This window comes from Corvus brachyrhynchos, unplaced genomic scaffold (genome assembly GCF_000691975.1).
Source record: "Corvus brachyrhynchos isolate BGI_N302 unplaced genomic scaffold, ASM69197v1 scaffold18, whole genome shotgun sequence".
Taxonomy (NCBI): domain Eukaryota; kingdom Metazoa; phylum Chordata; class Aves; order Passeriformes; family Corvidae; genus Corvus; species Corvus brachyrhynchos.
Genome location: NW_008246064.1, coordinates 5,468,681 through 5,493,534, shown reverse-complemented (window position 1 = coordinate 5,493,534; position 24,854 = coordinate 5,468,681). Strand labels below are relative to the sequence as shown.

Genomic DNA, 24,854 nt, shown 5'->3' with positions numbered 1-24,854 from the left:
TAGTGGAGAAAAAGAGAGACCAAGTAGGAATTGGTGCTGGAGCAGAAGAAAATATGTACATTTACTAAGGGAATCTGTGACATATAAAGCATAACACTAATCTCTGGCAGTTCTTTTCCATTTGATGGCACTAACATCTCTATAATTAAGAGCAATGGAATTATTTAGAGGAAAACTGTGTTATAAACCATTCTTTTTTTAATTGAACAGCTGTAATTTCTACCAATGGAGCAAACTATATTATAAGAAAATGATTATTAGTTTAAAATGCAAAGTTAAATGAATGCAAAATTAACAAACAGATGGTGAAGAATTATTGTGCTTTATTTTACTCCTGGGTAAAAGGGCTCATGCAGGATTGTAAAAATGTCATCACACTTCGTAAACCTGAAAGCAAACAGAATTTGCAGTTGTGCACATCTGTTTTGGGACACTGCTAGAGGGTTAGAAGAAGCAATGTTGTTTTCAAATAAGGGTATTCATCAAAAGGATATCATTTACTTAACAGTTATGGCTTCTGCTAAGCATCAGACTCAATGTTCTGTGGAATTCATTACAAAATTTGGCAGCTTTTTTCTTCACAAGCTACTGAGGCAGCATTCTGCAAAACTGAAACAAGCAGCCCCTTCTTAACCTCACCTCCCTGAAGCCCAGAACAGCAGTTGAATAACCTGCTTAAACGTTTGACCAGTAATTTTAGGGGTTTAGATTCTAGGTCAAGATGTTGTGCTTGACAATGCTTGCCTGAGGAATATCAGTGATGAAACAGGATGGAAAGACATGGGGCTTATTTATTTATTTCAGTGGCTGGTGAGTTAAAGAATTACGTAATATTTGGGAATACTATGTATTGGGAGGAAGAATGGGACAAAGACACATAAGTGACTAATTTAGTCAAATTGAAAAAAAAGCTAAAAGCCCCAGCCAGATAAAACATGTCAAGATTTTATTAGGAAAGAAATTATATTAATGTTCAAGCTGGTAGTTTCAAAGTATGCCACCTAATTGCTTTGTTTGAGCTCAATTTACAAAAATTAGTGAACTAAAAATGTAGGATTTTGTTTACAATGACTTTGTGCCATTGGGAGAGTGCAATTTAGGAACAGCCAAGGAAATAGGAATTATGAACAATAACGTACTGATTGCAGTCAGTGGGGAAGGAATACTAAGGAAGTGCTCACTAATGAGGAAGGTATTAAAGGCAGGAAATTCTTGCATTTTTTTATGTCTCTACATAATGCAGAGTTTCTTGTTACCCCATCCCTTCTACTACCTTGTAAATTATATGTATCACTGAGTTTATATCATGACTTTGGCTGACACTAACTTCCTGTTAAATCAGGGTAATGTATCTACAAAATATTTCATAAAAGAGTGCATTATTAAGACAATAAAATCAAACCACAAAGTAGGGACATGTCAGAAGGCTGGTTGTGTGCACACAATTAACATCCTTTGCACACAGTTAGCGTCCTTTGCACGCAGTTAATGTCTTTTGTGCCTAGGCCTGATTATGTATCTCTAATTGTATGGTCGCATGCAGAACAGTTTGTGCCTAGTTCAGTCCATAGGATGGACATTGCTGTCTTAGTATAAACCTCTTCAGTATTCCATTTTTTCATTATTGTTTAATGTGTAAGTATGTAGACTATTCAGACGCTGCTGAAGAGAAAGAATTCCTCATTTCTCCATGAGTTTTTCTAAAATGTTTTTACTGTAATGAACATGTGAATAACTTGTTTATAAATTTTTTTCAAATAACAGATGTATGTGACCTTGTTATGTATCTCAGGCTACACTTTTCCCTCAGAGAAGTTGAATTTATTTATGTCTGCTGATTTGGATGGCAAATTTAAGAGTTTCAGAAATACTCAGACTCACTTAAAAAGGTTGTACTGATACTGAAGTTCTTCCTTCACTCTGTTGCAGTTGTGAGTGCACAATCTATGTAGAAATTAAGGCTGAATTTTTACAGGGGAGAGAACACTCCAAGCTTTTGACAGTAAAATTAAGAACTAAAAAATTAAGAAAAACTTTACTTAGTGCCCTGCCCAGTACCATCAAGGAACTTCATGGAAGAAGTGGAACTACAACTCTTCTGCAGGCCATTGCTCAGTTGCCATACAGCTAAGTGCTCTTCTTCTCCCACAAGCCATCCACAGCCTTTTTCAATACTACTTTTTTTCCCTCCTCTAGAAATTAAGCACAGTCTGACAGGTAACAGGTTTCTTTAATGCTGTAACTCCTTTTAAAAAGTCTACTTTATGCATGAAATCCCTGTTTGATCTGTAATGCTCCTTGTGTTTTAGTGCACATACATGTGTACATGTGCACGTGTCTGCTCATTCCTTTATCTGTGTCTCCATGTGTCTTGTGTTGCCTTGTATTTGTCTGCCTCTATAATTTCCTTTTGTCAGGGAGAAAAAGGAAAAGGCAGACCTCCCAAACTGCAGGTTTAAAGCCTTTGTGGCTACATAAGAGCGCTGCTATTTGAGCTGGCTGGATGATAGTGATACAGCATTAGGTGTCAGAGGACAGCATACTTCTCCTCCTTGTAATCTTCATCCAATTTCAGTTGCCTCAGACTTCTGACTTTTTGCTCAAGTTGGTATTTTTAGCCACTTCCACTCTTCATCTCCCCTTATCATTTCTCATCCCTTTTGCCTCGTTCTTTCTGAGATCTGTCCCTTCACCATTTCCTGTGTCTTAGAACCTGAGTTCCCTTAGGCCTTTATCCAATTTGAGTGCCCAGATTTGATTAATTGGTGCTTCAAGTGTTAGCCCTGCCCCTCCTCAGCTTCCATCTCCATCCATGGTTTCTCCTCCCAGTCTCAACAGACTCACTCACACAGTGAATCCTTTCTGTCTCTTTGCTCCTTACTTGTCCATCTGCCTGTGTACTGTAGACTCCTATTCCCCAGATGATTGAGTGACAGTAGTATCAGGATCCTTAGGGATGTCTGCTTTCCATTCCAGTGGCTTTTTGTGCTTAGGCTTAGAGAATTTATTACAGACTTCCTCCCTCTAATGCTTGTCAGACTGAAGGAATCTTTGCAGGAGGTACATGATGTCCAGTCAGTGCTAGAAATTGGAGAGGATCACTCATGATCAATGAGAGTAGGTTGTTCTGTAATTTTTCACTTATAAACTTTTGGAAGTGTTTTACATTTAAAAAGATAGTTTTCTTAAGTTGGGTCACATCTAGATAGATCTGCAGGGAAAGGGCAGAAGTTGCATCCCCCACCCTAAAACTCATGACAAATTGCAAGTCCCGTGAATGAGGTTGTTTTTAAGAGGAGCAAAATGTTTTTCTTAATGACTTTTCTGTTCTCAGAAGTGGCTGGAAATTTTCGTCTTAAGTCTTCCAAAAATATTTAAGAGAGTTTAGACATGTGTTATGAGAAGTTTAGCCCAACTTTTTATTGTTCAGAAAATTTGCAAAAATAGAAGAGAATTTATATGAAAGTCTTCTTAAACAGTCTCCATTAACATCCCTTCTTTGATAGTACTATGCTGATGAAAACTTTGGTGTGAACTTGGCTGTGGTACCAGTAGAGAACTTGTCTCAACATACGGCAGCTCACTACTGTCATCTGAATTTTGACCTCCCTGTGGATGTGCCTACCTGTGAGCTGTGTTTAAATTCCAGCTGCAGGCCATGGAAATCTGGCCAGTCCATGGAGCCTGAGAAAGGACACCCACTGTTTGGCCAACTGAATTGCCATGAAGTAAATTCCATAAAATGACTAAGCCTTATTAAGTGTAATTAAGTTTGGATGTCCTCGACAAGCCTTGTGTCGTTTGGAAGCACAGTGCAACTGTATGAGCAGTAAATTCTCCTTTTACTTTAAATGGCTTTATGAATGTACTTATGTCATAACCTGTAGAATGCTTGAGCTACTTCAGAATCCCTATATATGATTTAGGAGTGTAGGAGCTGTGCTGGATTCGACAGAAAGTTGACTTCATCCCGGTGTGTTCTGCAATGACCAGTAACAGATGCCTAGAGAAGATCATTTAACAACAAGGATGTAGCAATGTTTCCCTCGATTATTTTTTCTCAAGCCTCCAACAATTTGTGGCTCAGCTTGTGCTCTGCCAACACAAAGAAATGTCTACACACACTTCTTAAGACCTTCCGAGCATGAATCAAATGGAACTGGCACAATAGTCTGTTTTCTGAGCCTGCCAAAAAGCAGCCTCAAACCAAAGCTGATGATTTCTGTTCTTGCCTTGTTTGTCCTGGAGTTGCTGATGCTGAAGCCTAATAACCACAGTTTAAATTACATTAAACGTTATTGACCTTCTTGTTGTTGACAGTCTAACTAAACAACAGGCTCGTGCATGCTCTTCTGCCACGGTGGATATTAGATGGAAATTAAGGGAGTAGCTGGTTGTTAGCTGTGGAAAAGCTTAGCCTCACTCAAAACATTTACTTTATCCTAAATCTTGCAGAAAGCAAGGAGCTGAAAAGAAAATCCCCCTTCTTTCCTCATGAAAGTGTGAAAAAAGCAGCAGAGTCTGTGAGGGAAATTATATGCATGCAGTTATTCCACTAGCTTATATAGTGATGAGGAGAAAACAGCTCTAAGGCACCCAAACCCTTCTGTGGAGCTTCTGAATAAATAGGGTTTGGGAACAGTTCAGGCTATATGAGGAAGAATTTTTGTGTCATAAAGTTTGCATGTTTTCCTCTATTTCAGGTTTCAAATAAAAAATGGTATCTTACTTAGCTAACTCGATTCTTGCCCGTTTTTAACCTATTCATCTCTGTTACAAAAAACACCCCTCCAAAACTTGAATGTTTTTTTTATCTGAATTCTTACATGTCTTGATATCAACGTGATTTATTTAATGTAAGTTTTAATGGAGGTGAAAAAGAGAGGCAGCTGGTGGGAATGAGAAACAAAGTGGTGACTTGTAAAGAGCCTGAAATTTCCACACTTAAAGGGGCTTCTGCTTTCTACCTTGATTATGTATGCTGAGTCACTGTGTTAAGGTTTGAGGAAGAAGAATAACTGATCTCTGATTGACTTGTTTATTTTAAATGGAAGTAATTTCCAAATCTGTGGCATGAGTCATATAAAATTAAAAAGCTAGAAGGTAATTTCCAGTACTCCTGGAAAGGTGTTCTATTTAGTACTTCTAATCAGTAGTTCAGTTGAAAGCCATTAATTGTTTTTCTGTTCCCATCTTATTGCATTGTGCTCTTTAGTGCTTTATGGTACTTAAACCACTGTATTTGACATGAGAGGTGCTAATGGTCATTAGTGTCTTCAAGCAATATAAAACTTTTTCCAGATGATAGAGTAATCAATGAAGATACCAGAACTAGCAAAGAACGTATTTCATTAATTACTGTTTATATGAAAATTTCTTTGTGCTCCTGTTAATGACAAGTTGTTAAGGTCCAGTTCTCTTCAGTCACAGGTTTGTGTGACAGCATTTCCCAGTAGTTAAACAGTCTGAAATTTGTTATTACAGATAATACATTAAATTGTTAAACCGAGGACAGATGGCTTGTGTGTATTTTCGGGTACACTGTCATAAAATTAAAATTTCTTATTGTTCTCATAGGTTTTGTCAGCTGATCTTTTTTAAAGAAAAAATTCACAATCAGTGAAAACCTTTTGTCATTTTGTTTAAAACCATTTTACAGTTCTTAGTGCTAACATTTAGGTTTAGGACACTAACGAGGTTGCAAAGTACTTATTCAAAGACTGTATTTTAGCCTTTCTTAATGTCTGCCTTCTAAGGGTTGTTACTTGCTCAGTTACTGAGACAGTAATACTATAAAGTAACTCTAAAGGCAATAAAGTAATGATAAAACATGACCTCTGATTAGTTCTTGGTACTATCTGAATAAAATCTTACATTGTCTTACAGGCATCTTTTTCTCGTTTGAACTTACATGAGATTTTGGAGTACTGTGAAGTATGGAGCAGCAGGAAGGTTAGAAATATGTAAGCAAAAAGCTGCTGCTCTTGTCACCATTTTCCACTTTGGCCATGTGTTTCCAGTAAAGCCAGTGGGATTTGTGGCATTCAGCTGAGCTGAACAAGGCAGAATTAACTTTTTTGTTTAGCTGGTTTTGGTGCAATTACAATTGGAGCAAGCAGGCATGAGTTTTTCTTGTACTGGAAATCTTCTGTGTGGTTTCTGCCACTCTTAACTTCATGGAGGATGTTCTCCCATAGAGCTAGAATACAGGGGAGGTGATTGATCAGGTTTTCTTATGTTTTCTGTTAGTTCACTTAGTTCTTCCTTTTCCACTGTATTTGTTACAACAATGTCATATTTGAGCCAATGGGATTAGTAAATAAAGGGAATTTTAAAATTAAATTTTAAAGATGGCATAGCTTTTGAAAAAGCAGATGTTAAAAAAAAAAGTCAAAAGGGCCAAGTAGAAAGAGCTGTGGACAGTTCTAAATGATGGAAATCACAATAGTAAGAAGTAGCAGAAGTAGGGCTGGGTTCAGAGCTTTCTTGCATGGACGAGTGCACAAGGAACTTGCTGAAGGGAACAGTTGGTAACCAGTGAAGGACTTTCTGAGTAGGAAAATAGTCTGCTGGCTCTGCTTTAGTTTATTTCCTTGAATGTCCTATGAATAAGTAATGAACTATCTCTCCAGCTTTCTGACACCTTGTAAAGTTGGGGTTTTTTTTTTCCTGTAGAACAGGAATGTAAAATTACTTGATCCATCAACAAAACAGTGTTTGTCTTGCTTTGACAGCTTACCATTTTCCAATACCTGCCCTTTGAATACTTGGATTCAGCTTCTACCCCATTCACATAACACCTTACTTTGTGCTCATACTAATGAAACTGGAGACTCCAGACTGTCCCTGGCTCTGACACTGTCCTCATACGGACATGCATCTCATGGGCAATATGATTTATTCCTTCATTCCAACTCCTGTTGTCATAATTCCATATTTTAGCAATAGTAAAGTACTATTTGTTACTGATTTTATTTAGCAGGGCTCTTAAATTTTTTTGTTTAATTTAATACACTTTTGCTGTTCTCTTGGGGTCATAGCATGGGGCCTGGCTTCAGAGGAGTGTTGGCTTCTAGCACTGGAAAAGTAACTCTTCTCACCAACATCTGCTGCCAAAAAAATCCCTTTGGGCATTGGTTTCTTCAGACTGCTTTATCTCTCTTACAAATTCAACAAATGTTGATATTCTGTGCTTTTTACTTGCTTCGGATGATATATACCACATTGTTTTCAAAGTGTGTGTTTCACTTATCTGCCAAATGCTTTTCATTGCCAGTGCAGTTTAGCAGATGGGTTTGAAGGGTTCAATTACATGTAATTTGGGCTTCCATTTTTCTTCCAACATCTTTATGTGGTTCCTTAAATCAACATCAACATTTTTCAAGGTTTTTTTAGTAATCCTGTAGTTTGCTCATTTCTAATAATTTCATCATTTAGTCATAGAGCATTTGGGAAGAGTTACATTCTGATTTTATATTTGGTATGTACCATGGTTGATTGGTAGTTTTGAAAAACAGATGTGGTATTTTAAAATTCCATTTATATTGCTATTTATTCCATTATTCCCAACTTTTAATAAATATTGGATTATTTGAGTGCTTACAGTTCTTTCATAATTTTCTTTTCCTCATTAGTTATTAAGGGTCAGTGATGGGATCCAACAAAGTCTTGTTGAATACTTTTTTGAGGGATACATTTTGGACCTCAGCTCCTCCCAAGTTCCCCTTCTTGGCTTTTTTTGTACTGAATAAAATCTTTGAAAAAAGTGTGGCCTGTAAGAGTTGGGTCTTAGCTAAACCTCGTCCATCTCCATAGGTTTTTGGGACATCGAGGACAAAACAGGGCAGTGGTTGTGTGTGGTTCAGTGTGCGGCTGCAGTTCTTGAAGTTGGAGGCTTTGGGGGCTGTATTTTCATGCTTTACATCTAAGTTCAGGATTTACCTTTTTCAGCATCCTCAGCAAGTGTTCACTGAAGTTATCATTTCCTAAAAGGAGTTTTTTGCAGGACTTCGGTTTTGTTGGCAGTCCTTAAATGTAATTCTGTCGCTGCTGCCTTCACCTGCTTCAGGAGCTCCATGTTATTATTTACTGATCTTGTCCCCCCTCCTCTCCTCTGCATTTCATTGGTCAAGTAACAGGATACACCTTTGCCATACAGGTGTTAGACATGGTGAGATGTCCTGCAGATCAGAGGACTAGACAAAGCATCATAGCCCACAAACTTGGCAGTAGTTCTCTTTGGTGATCCCTTTTAATTGCTGTGCCAGAGCATTTTTATCTTTTTACACTGCAGTTCTGTTTAGCATACGCTAATATTTTTTCTGTCTCTTGTCCATGAGTTATCGTGCAGGCAGATATTTTTCTGAAGATGTTAATTTCATCTGGTTTTAAAGAATATCGATGTAGCTGTTGACACAGGCAGCTTTGTGATTTGTATTTTCATATGGGCTGGTTTTGATATCTGTGGACTTATAGTAGCACTATTTCATGCCTAATTTCATGCCCGGCTTCAAAACAGAGAAGAACTATGGTAATAAATACTGTCTGTATTCTAAGAGTTAAGCAGATGCAGTACATAACTTCTCTTTGATTTGGTTTATGTTCATATTTGGATGTTACTTGACACTTCTGCTAGTAATCAAACATACTGGTATACTGGTGTTAGTATTATATTTTTGTTGTGAAAAATGAGAGTCCCTGAGCTCAGTTGTTGCTGTATATTATGTACGCCTTCCTGTGAGCCACTGACCTGTTTTTTCTTAAGTTTACTCAAAATCTTACAGTGCTGTGCCTTAAAAAGTATTGTTGCCTTGGTGAAAAAGTGCAAAAGCATGTTACAGTGCTTCAGGGACTGCAGTGAATCTGAGAAAGAAAAAAGACTGATTAACTGAATCGGAAAGGTGTGGGTGATTTTTTACAAGCAGACTGATAGACTCTGCTCCCTCTTGACTAGAGAACTGGAGGATCATTGCATTGTTCTTTCTGAGAAATTATTTCTCTGGTGTCCGATAATAATTGTGCTTATTTATGACTTCTCGAAGTTTGGTGGTGATATTTGTGTAGTCTTGAAAGGCAAGATGAGAAAAAAGTGCGAGGTTATGTAATGCATTATCATCCCAGAGAGAATTGTATAATGCCAGTAAGATTTTTGGGAGAACGTCATATTTGATTTCCATTTGCATTTCTGATTACAGTGTCTGTGGTTTTACGTTACAGCTTACAGAGCCAAGTGGGTTTTAGTCTTAAGCTATTGACAGCATGGTGTCATCTGCCTTTATTTTCAGAATAAGTCTCCAGGCCCCATTGCTGAAGGCATAGCTCAAGCTAGATAACACGGAACAAAACTGCTTTTCTGTGGCAAGAAGAATCTTAATTGTCAGAGCACGTTTAGAGTGGGTTTCATTGAACTTTTTAAGTAAAGATTTGGGAGTGCCACTGAAAGACACCACCCACTACCACCCACATTTCCTTCTCAGTATTCACTACCTCCTATTGGCCAAGGTGTTTGTCTGCTAAATGAAGGAGGGGAACAGATCTGGCTAAAAAAATTACAAGAAAAAGTAATTTTTTAATGACTTCTTGTGTTTGTTTTTCAGCGATGTGCATTTTGTAAGCACCTTGGAGCCACTATCAAATGCTGTGAAGAGAAATGTACCCAGATATACCATTACCCCTGTGCTGCTGGAGCAGGCACATTTCAGGATTTCAGTAACTTGTCCCTCCTTTGTCCAGACCACATTGATCAGGCTCCTGAAAGATGTAAGTACACAGTGTTCATATGACACAATTAGCAGGTTTTATGAAAACTTCTCTGTTCTAGGATCAGCTTAAAACTGTGTTTGTTCAGGCGTATTTCACAGTTCATGTACCCAAGAACTCACGTGTGTTCAGGAATAGGAAAGATGTGAGTTCATATTCTTCTGTTTTTAAAGACCAACAGTGCTGCACAGCAAAGTATTTTTCTTTAATGACAGAACATGGAAGAGGTTTACTGGTAAGGCTTGTCTTCTGTCAGGTTTTAGTTCAAATTGATAGACTTGCTTGTCCTAACTCAAGTTCTTCTTGCAAACACTTCAGCTAAATAATAGATTTAGACCTTGTAGGGGCTTTATTTTTCACTTCTTCCACAGAGGAGTTGGTTCCAAAGCTCTCAGCTTTATCTTGAGGAGAATAAAACTGTTCCTTTTTATAAGACTTCATTAAGGTTTAAAATGAATGTACTTTTGTTATGAGAAGATTAGTTGAGAAAACTGAATTAAAGTAGTAGCTATTAAATGTATTAATTAAATTTGAATTTCATAAGAATGATCAAGTTTTGTATGCATAAGAACTACTAAGTAATTTGATTCATTGAATTGTTCATAATTTTGAATAAAATAATAATTGAAAAAATTATTCCTTTATAGCAAAAGAAGAAGCAAATTGTGCAGTGTGCGATAGCCCTGGAGACCTCTTAGATCAACTTTTTTGTACTACCTGTGGCCAGCACTACCATGGGATGTGTCTGGACATTCAAGTTACACCTTTAAAAAGAGCAGGTTGGCAGTGTCCTGATTGCAAAGTGTGCCAGAACTGCAAGTAAGTGAAACTTACAGGACATGGAGGAGGATGGTGTGAGATTTATGTGCTGTGCTTCTGAAATTCCTATTATATTAAATGTTCGGGGTTTTTTTCCAAAAAGTATAGTACATTTGCCCATCTCTGTCTGTTATGATACTGCATTAAGTAGCTGAGCAAACTCTTTTGTTGGAAACTTTGTTCTAGAAGAGCTGAGCTGGAAGTCCTGTGTATTTTACTCCCAGAGTTACCATTATCTTGGCAGGTTCTGGAAAGCAATAAAACATTCTGAGTTTTTCCTCCTTTTATACAGGAGGATTTTTCTCAAATTTACCAAATAAACAAATTATTTTAATCTAGTACCTTCACAGTCTGGGAACCTTTGCTCTTAGTCAGCTGACAGTTTAGTTGTGCTTGTACCTACACACTGGGCAGGTATTAGGTCTTCTCTCATTTCTTAATGTCTTTCAGAGGCAGGTAGAGAGTCATTATGAAAACAGAACGGTGGCTTAGTTGGGCAAAGAAACAAAGTGACATGAGTGGCTGTCATTGAGTAGTTGCACCAAAGACAGAGACAATGAAACTTAATTGCTGTGGCACTGTAAGGGTTCACTTAGAAAATTCTGACTGCTTGTGGGCTTGTTCTCTTCTAACTTAATCTGATGGGCGCTGCAGGGTTCTTTCGCTTGCTTGGGTTTTTTTGAAGGACTTACTGAAAAAGAAATAAGAGTTTTATTCAGCTTTGGTCAGATCAGCTGGGACAGTATGAAGGAAAAAAACCCACTTTACTACTGCCTCATGTATCTGACCAGTCGGTGCTTTCCTGTTTTCCAAGCATAACACTTGGTATTTGCTAGCATTCTCATCAATGAAGCTAGAGTAGAGAAGCACGTTCTAAAAAGTATCCCTAAATGTATTGTACTGGGTAATTACAGTGTCTGCTAACAAGTCTTCTCTCTTGTGGAAGAATAGAGTAAATGTGATGTGTTCACTCCCAGATCATGGGACCTTGTGAGATACATCCATGAGTTCTGAGGGAAGTGGTGGATGAAGTGGCTAAGCCACTATCCATCGTATTTGAGAAGTTGTGGCAGTCTGGTGAAGTTCCCACTGACTGGAAAAGGAGAAACATAAACCCTATTTTTACAAAGGGAAATAAAGAAGACCTGGGGAGCCACAGGCCAGTCAGTCTCACCTCTGTGCCTGGCAAGGTCATGGAGCAGATCCTCCTGGAAACTGTGCTGAGACACACGGGACATAAGGAGGTGATGGTGACAGACACCATGACTTCACTGAGGGAAAACAGTGCCTGAAGAATCTGGTGCCTGCTATGATGGGGTTACAGAGTTTGTGGAGGAAGAACAACTGATGTCAGCTACCTGGGCTCGTGCAAAGTGTTCAGCACTGTCCAACACAGGATCCTTGTCTCTAAACCGGAGAGAAATGGATTTGACAGATGGAGCGCTCTGGGGATTAGGAATTGGCTTGGTGGCCACACTCAAAGAGTTGGGGTCAGTGGCTCAATGTCCAAGTGGAGACCAGTGATGAGTGTTGTTCTTCAGGGGCTGGAATTGGGACTGGTGCTGTTAAACAGCTTTGTCACAACGTGGACAACGGGGTTGAGGGCACCCTCAGCAAGTTTGCCAGCGACACCAAGCTGCGTGGGGCAGTTGGTGCTGAGGAGAAGGGACACCATCCCGAGGGACCTGGGCAGGCTGGAGAGGTGGGGCTGTGTGAACCTCCTGTACTTCAACATGGCCAAGTGCAATGTCCTGCACCTGGATTGGGGAAATCCTGAACACAAGTACAGGCTGGGCAGAGAGGCACTTGGAATAGGTTGCCCAGAGGAGCCATGGATGCCTCACTCTGGAAGTGTTGAAGGCCAGGCTGGATGGGCTTTAAGCAACCTGGTCTAGTGTGAGGCGTCCCTGCCCATGGAACTGGATGGTCTTTTAAGTCCCTTCCAACCCAAACCATTCTTTGATTCTATAATTACTTAATGCAGTATGGCAGTTTTTCACCATTATTGGAAGAACATCATTTTAAACATATCTTCATGCAAAGAGAGGAGTTTTTAAAATACCAGCTCTCCCAGGTAATGAGGTATTATCTAGCATGTATAATGCCATATACTGCAAGGCTTTATCTAGGCAAATCTTTTTGCATATTTACTTACTGAATTAATTTATTTTTAAACTAAGGCAGAACACAATGCCTTTAGATATTACCAAACTATTTGTCTTACTCTCAGCAAATTTATTTTATCTCTGGAATCTATGGTGGAGCTCTGTAATACATCACTGCAAAAAATTGAAATCTCTTCCTTTAATGTTTGTTTTGCTCTTGCAGTCATATTGCCTGACATTGTAGGAGCTCTGATAGACTTGATGGCTCCTTTTTTGCTTTGGAAGACTTACAGTCACACTGCAGAAGCAAGTACAACTGGATGTTTTCTTCAGAAAGAGATAAAATATATATCACAGATTTTGAACTGATTTCAGTACAGAAAGGCCATTAAATCTGTCTGCACGTGTGTAAGTGAAAGTGGGCCAATACCTAGAATTCAGAATGGTTGTACAGGCTCAGCTCCTGGTGAATAAACATAGTAGTCTGCACTCATATTTAAAAACGAATTTGAAGGCATTGTCTCTGGGCATATTTGTAAGTAGTATTTGTATATTTCTATGTGCACACCTGGGTCTTCCTGTTCAGACTTTTCATGAAACAGCTATTTTGTTGCTGCTTATTTAAGTAATTTTCTTGTTACTTTCCTTAGACACTCTGGGGAAGACAACAAGATGCTGGTGTGCGATACATGCGACAAAGGCTACCACACTTTCTGCCTACAACCAGTTATGGATGCCGTACCAACAAATGGTTGGAAATGTAAAGTAAGTGGAAAGATTTCAGAGTAATTCCTTGTCATTTATAAGAGCCCAAACTTTGTTATCCACACTGTGCTGTTCCAGGTGTATTGTGGATTGCTGTTGCCACGTAATGTAATTTGTAATTTCTGAAGGAGTCCCATTTGGATGTAAATCCTGTGGCTCTACAGCTGCTCTGTGGGGGGAGCTGTCAGGGCTGTGGCTGAAGAAGCCTATATAGGATAGTAAATCAACCTCCATAGGGAAGAGAGAAGTGTAGGATCCAGGTGGAGTGGATAATCTTCAGTTACAATGGGAACAAAACATCTCACGATACAATGGGAACAAAAATGTAAGCTCAAAGCTATATAGTATTATATGTAATCTATACTTGACGTCTCTTTATATTCAACTCCTCCTTGCTTACCAAAACAGCAGTTCTGCAGCTCATGGGTTCCTTTGCATTTGAGGAGGGCAGGATGAATTTGTTCTTTTATCACTAACTTTCTAAGTAATTCGAACATATAAGGAAGATCCCTGTATATGAGATGTATATAATGTTATATCAGTTTGTGGCAGTCATAAGGTAACTTGAGATTAGCAATAAAAAAGTTTGGTCTCATAAGAAATACTCCTTTCAAGTCAGGGAGTAGTGCCAGGAAACTTCTTGCTGTTGTCCAGGTTATTCATGCTCTGCTATCAGATTTTGGTTAACTTTATGTGTTATCAAGGACAAAAGCTATTAAATTTAATTCAAAACAGGAAAATGTCAGTTAATGGCAGTTCTATCCCATTGTGAAATATCATAATTAACTACTAAATTCTTGTGATCTCTAGAACTGTAGAGTATGTGCTGAGTGTGGCACACGAACAAGTTGTCAGTGGCACCATAATTGTTTGGTATGTGACAGTTGTTACCAACAGCAAGACAACTTATCTTGTCCTTTCTGTGAAAAACTGTGCCTCCAAGACTTCCAGAAAGATATGTTGCATTGTCACATGTGCAAAAGGTAAGAATCCAACTTCTGCTGATTTGTACTAAAATGCATAAAGCTTATGATGAGCTGTGTGTCACTGATGTGTTTCTGGGAAGGATGTGCACTGTGTTTGATGCACAGTGCCACAGGATCTTGTGCAGCTCCTTGATTCTTCATCCCTAAATACAATGAACAATAGCAGGTAGCTTTATTTTAACCTTAGCAAGTAAGTCTTAATTGGCAGTTACCTCAGGATACCTGGCAGTTACTTGCTGCAAGCTGCTGCTGCTTCTTACATTGCGCCTATTTTGTGAGGAAGCAGGCTAGAAAGTCATTGTCCTAAAGTTTCAAGATGGTTGTTTGCAGTGATCTGGGGGTTTTTTTCATTTTCAAGTTTATGTCTTCTGTTGAATTTTATGTGGTTTTGTATGCCAGTAGTTTAAAAAAAAATAGACTCTTTGGAATATTTTAAGAATGTAAGCTATGTTTCATATTCAGTGGTATTGCATCTAACTGTGCAACTTTATGATGATGCTGTACATCTTGTAGAGTCCAGTTCATTTTAGGGACAATTTAAGTCTTCATGTTTAAGTTTGTTCACTGCTTGACATGCTGACATACCATGCTTACTCCTCTAAAATTCTCCATAATCAAGCCTTGGTTGAAAATCTTTGTTTCCCCATAGGAATGGGAAGCAGTGCTATTTTTAATGGATTTTTACTATGATGCTTTATATTTTCATTACTAAAATCATAGTCAGTAAATTAAATCACAATAAATTAATCTCCCCAGATGGATTCACATAGAGTGTGACAGATCTCCAGGTAGTGAATTGGACTCTCAATTGAAAGACTACATCTGCACTCTTTGTAGACAAGGAGAAGGGGATCAGACTCAGTCATGTGATGTAATGAACACTTCTGAACTCATTCCTGAACCTGGCAGTATAACAGGTAATCAAACTTAAACTTCACAGTTCCAAAATGCTAACATCAAATATAACATCTGCAGCGCTCTTACCAAGTCTTTTGTGAACCAGCCACTCAAATTCTACTCCGTGGAGTTCATCCCTTCCTTTTTCTAACAGCAGCTGCTCAAGCAGTTTGTGGGTGACTCCTCTTTCTGGCTTTAGGATCCTGCATACAAACATGGGTTAGTGAGCACCTTAATTGTGGCTCTCCATGTTCCAGCTCCAGCCTCTCAGCTTGTAGCTGTAAGCTTCTCTGGGGTTTTTTTTTATGTGGTACAGTTCATAAATGTATTCATTGGGCAGCCTGGCTGTTTAGCTCATTTGTACCTGATGCATGTTCCTGGAGTCATCCAATTCTCCGGTTTCTCTCTTGCTGCTGGACAGTCTCATAGTACTCATTCTCCTCACTGTATCCAGGATGGATAAAGTAGTGGCAGCTGTACTGTGTTCAAGGGATAGGTGTATATTCAACTGGACAGCTTGTCCTTTTTCAAAGCAATACACGATCAGTCATCTTGTTTCTGAGAGATTCTTGTCTAAGTGGACAAGCCAACCAGAAGGCAGAAAGGGAGGTTGTGGAAAAGTGTAAAGTATTTTTTAAAAAAAATCAGTAATAGTAAGGAAGCACAGAGAGAATATGCATCTGCTGATCTGAGTCCAGTGGATCATCCACAAGGGCTGTGTAATAAACTCAATAACTCAATGCCCTTGTGTATTTCCCACAATGTGCTTTGTTGGGCAGCACCTACACTTACCCAGGCTGAATTTCCCTGGAGAAGTACAGCTGTGGTTAAATTCAGAAGCAAGGTAAAATGTAGCAGATTAACTGCATGGCCACTGCCATGTGTATTTTTTGGGCTTAAGCAGCAATGTTTATGCACTGATCTTTTGTTATCCGTTAAGTACCTATGGATTTGAAAGCCTCGTAAATTTTGGCAGGAAAGGGGAAGTGATGGACTACAACAAAACTCTAATGTTTGTGTTCAAACTGATGTTTTGTATAAACAAGTCATCCCCTTTGATGTTAGCCTGTACATTACCTTTTGTGAGCAGTAAAGACATGATGGAAAAGGTGCTCCTGGGGGAAAAGCAGTGACATGAGGTAAATGTCTGTAAATGAGTTCACTCTGTCAGTGTGCACGGGCACCAGGTTAGGAAGTGTGGCCTTTGCAGATCATTTCCCTTCTGAAATCCTAGGAGAGGCTGTGGATTCCCAGGCAATGTTCTTGGAGCATTTTGAAGATGTTGGAAACTAAACATACACTGGGACAACTCCCAGTCTCCTATGAAAACCCCTTTTGAATAAGTGGCAGGTTTATCTGGAAGGCTAAAGTTTTAAGTAATGTCTCTGTTAGGATTTCTTGCTAGTAGAAGCATTGACAAGCATGCTCTTCTCCCCAAGGAAGAACAGGACTGTCATTGCAGCTGCTAGGAGTAATCTGGAGCTATTACATTAGTACAGTCATGCAGTGTTTTATACCCAGGAGATCACTTTTGTACTCTAAAATCAGATTTGGAGCCAATCTAAATGATGATTTCCTTGAAGTTAAAATATCACTTTAAAGTTGGCAGAGTCTGAGAGCAGCTTTTAGGGTGCTAAAAGTAGTATCATTTAATAGTTGCTGGCTTTTTGAACTTAAAAAAGACTTTCTTGATGCAGAAATATTTGTTTCACTTTTTTTTGTGCTAACATCCATGGAGGATCAGTTCCCTTCAAGTTAATGCTTGCTATATACTTTGTTTTCCATACTTCATCTAGTGCATTTTCATGAATTTCCTTCAGTGAAAGAGCTTTTACACAAGGGGGGAAATAAAAGTATTTCCCATTTCTGTGCTCTATAATGGTCCTGTCAGGCAAAAAAGTATTCAGTAGTACCTTTTCCATGCAAAGGTTAAGATACCTTAGTTCTAAAGTGGCAAAACTCAGTTTTCATGTTGTTGAACAGGAAAGGTGCAAATCAGTGTTCCAAATGCTGATCATTAGATGGAACCTTGTATCCATGCCATAATCCACTGTAGTATTTGTATACAAATTTGAAGCCTTCATGCTGCTGGTTCTGTTGAATTTTACAGATTCGGAATTTAAGAAGATTCTTTCTTGTATTGCTCAGGCTGTGCAAAAGTGTGTATATTTTCACTATTAAGTGTATGTAATTGCCTTGCAGACATGTTTTACCATCTGAAAGGTATAAAACAGCTTCTGTGTTAATGAGTTAAAGGTTCTTAATTTTTAAGGAGTAGTCTCCTTAACCTTCTCATTGACCTGACTTGTCCTAAATCCTGTCGTCATTAAATATCAGTCTCTTTAGCCAAAAGGTCAAACAGTGACAGCAGTTGCTGATGCCAAAGTAATAGAATAAACACAGCAATTTTAATAACTGCTTTGCTTTTCCTTAAGCTTGTACAAATGAAATGGAAATGGAAAGTGGTGGAGAGGATATGGCATTTCAGGAACAACCCATTGCTGGTGGTGGCCCTGATCAGGAATCAGCTGTTGGGTGTGTCACAGAAGGTAAGAAAGAGTTTTGCACTCTGAGAAAATACCGGTTCAGAACCCTTCAGAACCAGAACCCTCTTCCAGTCAGTGAGGTTTGCAGTGCTTTATAAATGCAAGAGGAAAAAGTGCCTAGAAAGCAGTAGGAGACACATTGCAACAGTTCTATCTGAGCTCTCAAGCAAGAGTATTAACTTCTTTGCTGAAGAAGTGTTTTATGAAGGCAAGGAGATTCTTCAGAATATTTGTGTTGCTTTACTTTTTTTTGTTTGTTCGTTTTACTTTTTTGTTGGGACTGGCTTTACCCAAGCTGGAAAAATAGTTGAATGCTTTGTACACTGGAAGTTTGTAGTAAAACCCAGTGATCTGTTGCTATACAAATACAGTCACTCACACTTCCCTTGTGGTTGTAACTCCACAGGTATCCTTGGTTAAGGATTTCGTGGTTTTCTTTTTTTTCCCTTTGTAAGTAAAATAAATCTTCCAGATGGGGTTGCAGCAGCTGATCATTTCTGGTTTGGGAGAAACCGCATCTTACCAAACACACAGGGAGGAGCAGCTAAAGAAGGGTCAACTCCTCTGAATGTGTTAGTGACCAATATCAAGGGTAAAGAACTTGCCAGTATGTCCTGATGATGTTGGAGGATGGCTGCTGTAAGGGGAGACAAGAGACTTGCGTTTAAAGACAAAGTAAAAAAACCCAACTGTTCAGATTAGCTGTGATCTCTCAGTTATGCATCACAGCCTGTGGTAGAAGGGCCATGATTTAAACTCTGAAGAAATATTCATCATAAAATGCTGTCTGTGAACATGTGGGTGAGGAAGTTGTCGCAGTGTGAGTTTAAGAAGAATGCAAGTGTAATAGAAAGTAAGAGAATCTGAGCCCATCAAAGGAAGATGTGAGAAGCCAAATTCAGAGCAAAGAATGTGGTTCCTTATAGAGTGGAACAAGAACTCTGGAACTCCTTGATGAAGAAAGTTATGGATGAAAGGTGCTTGATTTGGTTCAAGGGAAGGCTGGACAAATATTTTTGAAAGAAGTTAATACTACGTTAATAAATAAAATTAAACCAGCCGCAGCTGTTTTCATTTCAGCTGATTTCCTGAAGTCTGAAAGAGTTTTAGGAGGAAAATGGTTTATATTTATACTTGTTCTGTTCTTCTTAGCTTTTTGAAAGTGTTGGGACAGTAGCTTAAAATACATTAATTTATGACAGCATGTATCTTCAATACACAGAAACTAAAAAGAGGAAACTATTTTTGGCTGCCTACCTGGAAATGTGTGTTGTGTTCCTGAAAAGTTAATCTTGGGTCTACTTTCTTCTAATTCACTCTGTTGTGTTTTCAGGGAAGAAAAATAATGAACTAAAAATATAGACAACTGTAAAAATAGGTACAAAGAAAGATATTTATGAAGTATATTTTAAGCTACATATTAAATTCACTGAAGTAAAGTGATATGTGCTTGGCCTGCATGATGTGTACCAAGTATATTTGTTGACCAATACACCACAAGTTTTTTCTTTTTCACACTGAGCCTTTAATATAGTTGTACTTAATTACAGGTATATCACCAGAGGAAAAGTCCACACAACTGGAAGCAGAAGTCTCTGCTGAAATCAGTTCAGCTGTAATGGAAATGTCTCCTAAAAAGACACCAGTATGTGGTGACAGTCAGACTGAGAAAATGATGGAAGTGGTGGAAGGTGTTCAAGCTGTAGCACAGCAGGAGTTGGACAAACAAGCTGAAGAGATACAGCTGCCTCAAGGTAGTGTGGAGGTATCAGAAGTGTCCACAGCAGACTCTCGGTCTCTGTCTTCAGTACCTGAGACCATGACTGTGACACCAGAAATGCTGGAGACTGAAAGAAAAGGAGCTATTTCTGTCCCTGTAGAGCAACAACTGGAAATAATAAAAGTGCAGAAAGATGTAGAAAAAGAAGAAACCCACGAGAAGTTAGAAGCACCAGCTCTTCTAGAAGTAGAAACTACTGCTTCAAATGGAGGTGTTGTGAATAGTTCACCAGTTGGAGACAAACCCATAAAACCACCAGCTGAGACTTGCCCCTCACTTCCCCCATCACTTAATCTAAACAAGACAAATGTGTCTTCCTCGCCAGATGTGTCTCTAGACTTGCATTCTGCGCGAGATGTGCAGCACAGTCAGCCCCCAGTGCTGCCTCCAGCTGCTGGGAGCGCTCTCCCAACCACCTACATATCAGTCACTCCAAAAATTGGCATGGGAAAACCGGCCATCACCAAACGCAAGTTTTCCCCTGGAAGACCCAGATCCAGACAGGTAAGCGCATACAGTGTTCTATGTTTATTAAATTTCAGTATAACTTAACAAAGTCACTTATTTCTTATAATATGCATTTATTCTCCTAAGTGAGCATTAGTTTATTTCTTCAAGGAGTTAATGTTCTGGTAAATAGTTAAAAAGTCAGCCATCATAAAGGTTCTCTGGTGAGAATTTAAGTTTCTTTTGGCTCGTGGTTAGAGCAAACTAGAAGAAAGTTTGTTGTATTTTTCATACAATATTCTACAAATGCAGATATGCATAATGCTGTGCTTTTTACCTTGTAATATTTTTCACATATGCATTTATTTTGGTACTTTCAAAATGTGTTAAAGCTTCTTAAACTGGCTTTAGAGAATAACCTTCTGCAACTCTGTGTCCATTACTCTGCCAGATATTTTCTTGATCGTCGTTTCTAATGGTATGGTAAATAATTTTGTGGTTTTGTTACATTAGGAATTACCATGCAAGAACTGTCTTGTACAAATAATTGTAGTTTGACTAGGATTAAATTTGATAAGTGAAAAGAATCCTCAAGTCTGTCACTTTCTGCAGCATCTTGCTCTCTATTCAAGTCGTATTCCAGGGAAAATGGTTCATCAGTCCAGAGTATTCATTTCTTGTTGGTGAAATTCTATACAAAAAGTGTGTCAGTGTGACAAGCTAGTGTTTCATTTTCTCATCACAATTTCTTTTTAGTCTTTGGGAGTTCCAGGTTGATGATTTCATGCTTTTCTGGACTTCATGTTAACAAAACTTTTTTATATATTGCACAACCCTTGCAGTTTTTACATGTCACTTAAGGTTTCAAAATTTTTACTTCCTAAGGTATGAGAGAGTGTTCTGAACAGTTTTTCTGCTGTTTCCACTGAGTTTAGGAGATCTCTGTTTATTGTGCTGCACTTAGGTTTTCCTGGGTCACGGTACAGTAAGGTGTATATATCATATTTGCAGAAATACGTAAATGCCTTAAACAGTGGCAAATTTCTCTTCAGTTTTCTTAAGTTCTTACTGTGGGCTTTTGATGAGGGACAGAAAGCTGTTGAATTATGTTCTGTGGACTATGAAAAAAGAGATTTTTAAACGTCCAGTTACAGGCAGGCGTTTTCCTTTTGAGCAAGGTGTAACTGGGTAAATCCACAGTGTGGAAGAGATGTATTTAAATCATTTTGGATTGCAGATAGAAGTACGTTTAGGTTTATTTTGTGGGGATTTTAAATTATTCTTTCTGCTGAAAACATTCATTTTTTGTAAGAGTTGTGTACTTTTCCAAATGGAGAGTTGTGGATAGGAGCAGAAGCAAAATCACAGAACAGGTCAGGTTGGAAGGGATCACAGTGAGCCATCTGGTCCGACCTCCCTGCTCAAGCAGGGTCATTCCAGAGCACATGGCACAGGATTGCATCCAGACAGTTTGGTTTCCTGTTGCATGGAAATTCTGTGGAAGGTTGGAAGGCAAGCAGGCAGTTTTTCACCAGGTGTAAAACCAGAGAAAGAAGACCTGTTGTTTCTTTGTGTCAATACTACAGACACTTCAAAATGGACGTTTTCTTCAGTTCTGGCTTTTGGAAAGCATCATACAGGGCAGATGCTGGCAGCTGAGAAAAGTGCTGTTTGGTGATGCTCCATCATACTTTCCACACCATTGTGCCTCCACAGATCGAGAAGAGACATAAGCTTATTTTAAAACATTTTAGCCTAATGCAGTGTTTCAGTTCTTGTTCATCTAGAGGTGATCACATTGATCTAAAAACAAGTAAAAAATGGAGAAAACAATTCTGGAGGAAAAAGTACTTCTATGAAGTTATAGGTGTAGTTGTTTGGAATAAACCAGCTCCTGTGTGATTCTTCTCTGGGTGGCACTGAAGAGGAATTCTGTCATCTCAAACGTGGGTTAATTGTGTGGGTTTGGGGTCTGCTTCTTTCTGTTTAAAAAAATAGCACATATTGCCGCTGTGTGGCTTTGTGTCAGGTGTGAGGCTATGCCATACAAATGTTACCTTGGAGCTGCAGGAGTTCTTGGCAGCCTGTCTTAGAGGGCAGGGGAGAAAGTTACGCAAGTTGGGGGGTTTTTTTGATTAAAGAGATTGTGGCTCCTGTGCCTGGTGAAGTTAACATTGGTTTCACCCCTGCTTTCTTTTGTTGTGCAAAGGAGCTGCCATTGCAGAACTTGTTGCTTGTCCAGGACTGCTCAGGTTTAAAATAGTTCCTTCATGGAGTTCTGATCACTCTTTAACCCCAAAGACAAGCCAACATAATTTCACAAATGGTAATATTCTGCACTTTTTCCTAGAAGTTCAAAAGCTTCTAATATGCAGTTTACTTTGTTGGAATGTTTAAAAAATGCAATAAAATACCCATTGCAATGAGGTTATGGAACTTCCTGTGAAGAGGAATAAGAAAAAAAATTCTCTGGATCTTGGATATATTTCTCCTCAATTTTGTAAGACACATGCTTCCCTGGAGTCAGGATGAATCCGTGCAGAAGGACAGTTTCTGATTTGGATTTGTTGTCATTAAATTAATGTCTTGTGCTGGGCAGTAGGATGAATTATTAGCGCTTTCTTCAGAATCTGTTAATACAATTACTAATAAAATACATTTGAATAATTATTCTGGTTTGCCAGTGAATACAAATGCGTAATTTGAAGTATAATTTGCATAATTTGAAGTGATTTCCTGTATTAGGTATTAGTAGTTTGCTTTAGCAGTGTATCTGCAACACCACATTGCTCCTGTTTGGAAAGGACTAAAACCCATTTCAAAAATAAGGACAATATTCTGCTTAAAAAAGACTTCATGAGTCCCTCCCAGGGCTGCATTCAGTGTTGCTGGTGTCTATATCGATCTCCTCCCTGATGTTTATGCAGGCATCCCAAGTTTGGTTGGAAGCAACAAGAGAAAATCCAGCTTCTAACCAAAAGGGGAGCTGTGTAGAAATGAAAATGTAGGTACAGTTATGAATTGTAATTGGCTTTGGCTGGTACAGACTTACTCCACTTTGGGGAATGTGTCAGTTCCTGTCAGTAAGGTGCCTTTCTACAGTGTTTTTTAGGGCAGCATGTACAGGAAAGCTGCATCCAGCTCTGTGAGAGGACCCTCTACCTGCCAGGCTCAGCACCTCACTGGGTTTTGTTCCATGGATTGTCTCCTGTTCCTGTTACCCTACTCCATAGTGAAGCCAGATTAATTTTTACATGTGTATGAAATTTAATTATTCATAGATCACAGATACTCAGTAGTAACTTTCAGATTGGCCACGTTTTTACAGTACTGTCCTTAGAGTTGTGTCTGTCCAGTATCTTCTCCATGGAATATGCAGATGCTCCACTCTTGCCTATAAACTGCAAATTTATGTCAAGGACAGGACCTCTCTTTAATAATTGCAGATTTCTCTTTTCTGAAGAAGTAGCCTTAGTAGAAATTATCGTATAAGTTTATTAACGACTAATCTGACATAGATCCAGTTTGAAATAAATCTTCTCAAGGAAAATGACAGTTTTCTGTGGAGGTTTATGTTAAATGGTGTTGTGTTTATTCTGTGAATTGAACAGATTTGAAATAGTTATTTTTACTGTGGCACTGTGTACTGGAAAGCATAAGATTGAGTCAGTAAATGGAAGACATTACAAATTTTGGCACTTAAACACTGGTAGGTAAAGAGTTGAGAATGATCTGTAGAATAATTTTGAATAAAAAATAATAAACTCCTGGTTTTGTAAATTCCATAAATATTATTTTAGTATTATTTCAGAGTGTGTTCCTTGAGAAACCATGTTCAGAGGTATTTAATTTTCATCATGAAGATGTTGGTGATTACTGTTATGCAACACAGTGAATACTGTTGGTGTTTTAATAGATTTTTTTAAATGAGACCAAAAAATGCAGAGCACTGTGATGGGTTTGGATGTGTGCTGTCTTGGATGTTATGGCTTTTTTTTGCTGTCTTCACTTAACATGGTATGACCAAGTTTCTTGTTGTAAAGGTAGATGTTGGAAAAAAAGATCAAAAAAGAGTCTTTTTCAGGGATCAGTTTTACAGTTTTCATGCTTGGTGCTTGGTTGGTTTTTTGGTTTGGTGGTTTTTTTGTTGGTTTTTTTTTTTAATGAGGGGAGCTATATTTTCAAGTGATTAAAGTTTGTTCACAACCCTAAAATTACATTAAATATTAAATTGCAAATCCAGCTTTGTGCATTTGCAATTGCAGTAGGATTCATGAAGCGTTAAGCAGCTAAACACAGTCAGTGGTAATTTAGTGAGATCTCCTGACCCTTGCTGACACTGGGTTTCCTTTTGTTATAATTTACTTGCAGCTGTGTTGTTCAATTTTGAGGACTCAAGAATATGATGGAGAATTAGAACTTCCTGTTTCTGTCACAGTACATAATTATTGCTAGGGTTCTGATGTAAATGAACCGAATAGAACTTTCTCTTCAGTGTTGTGTGGTAATAGGCATTAATTAAAAGCCAAAATATAATTACTGCATCTCTTTGATGTAATTCATTTGTTCGTGGTATTGTGGAAATGTGTGTTTTTAATTAAGTTTATCTGACCAAGAATTCAAATTTTTCTGATCTACAATAAAACTTGGATTAAATTTCCAATTTAATTCGTAACAATATGGCTCATGAATCATATACAATTCATTTTGTTTTGCAAGACTGAATATTTCATATTCAGATCTAATGTTC

General features: G+C 38.4%; 1 protein-coding gene across 1 annotated transcript in view; it reads left to right on the top strand.

Annotated features, from left to right (window-relative positions):
- Positions 1-24,854, top strand: part of KMT2C (lysine methyltransferase 2C) — a 193,942-nt gene that overhangs the window by 94,910 nt on the left and 74,178 nt on the right. The window contains exons 8-14 of the mRNA XM_017746748.1: positions 9,597-9,759; positions 10,407-10,578; positions 13,334-13,448; positions 14,259-14,431; positions 15,191-15,351; positions 17,767-17,880; positions 19,428-20,161. Of these exons, the coding sequence (XP_017602237.1) occupies positions 9,597-9,759; positions 10,407-10,578; positions 13,334-13,448; positions 14,259-14,431; positions 15,191-15,351; positions 17,767-17,880; positions 19,428-20,161 (1,632 nt within the window). The remainder of the gene's footprint in view (positions 1-9,596; positions 9,760-10,406; positions 10,579-13,333; positions 13,449-14,258; positions 14,432-15,190; positions 15,352-17,766; positions 17,881-19,427; positions 20,162-24,854) is intronic.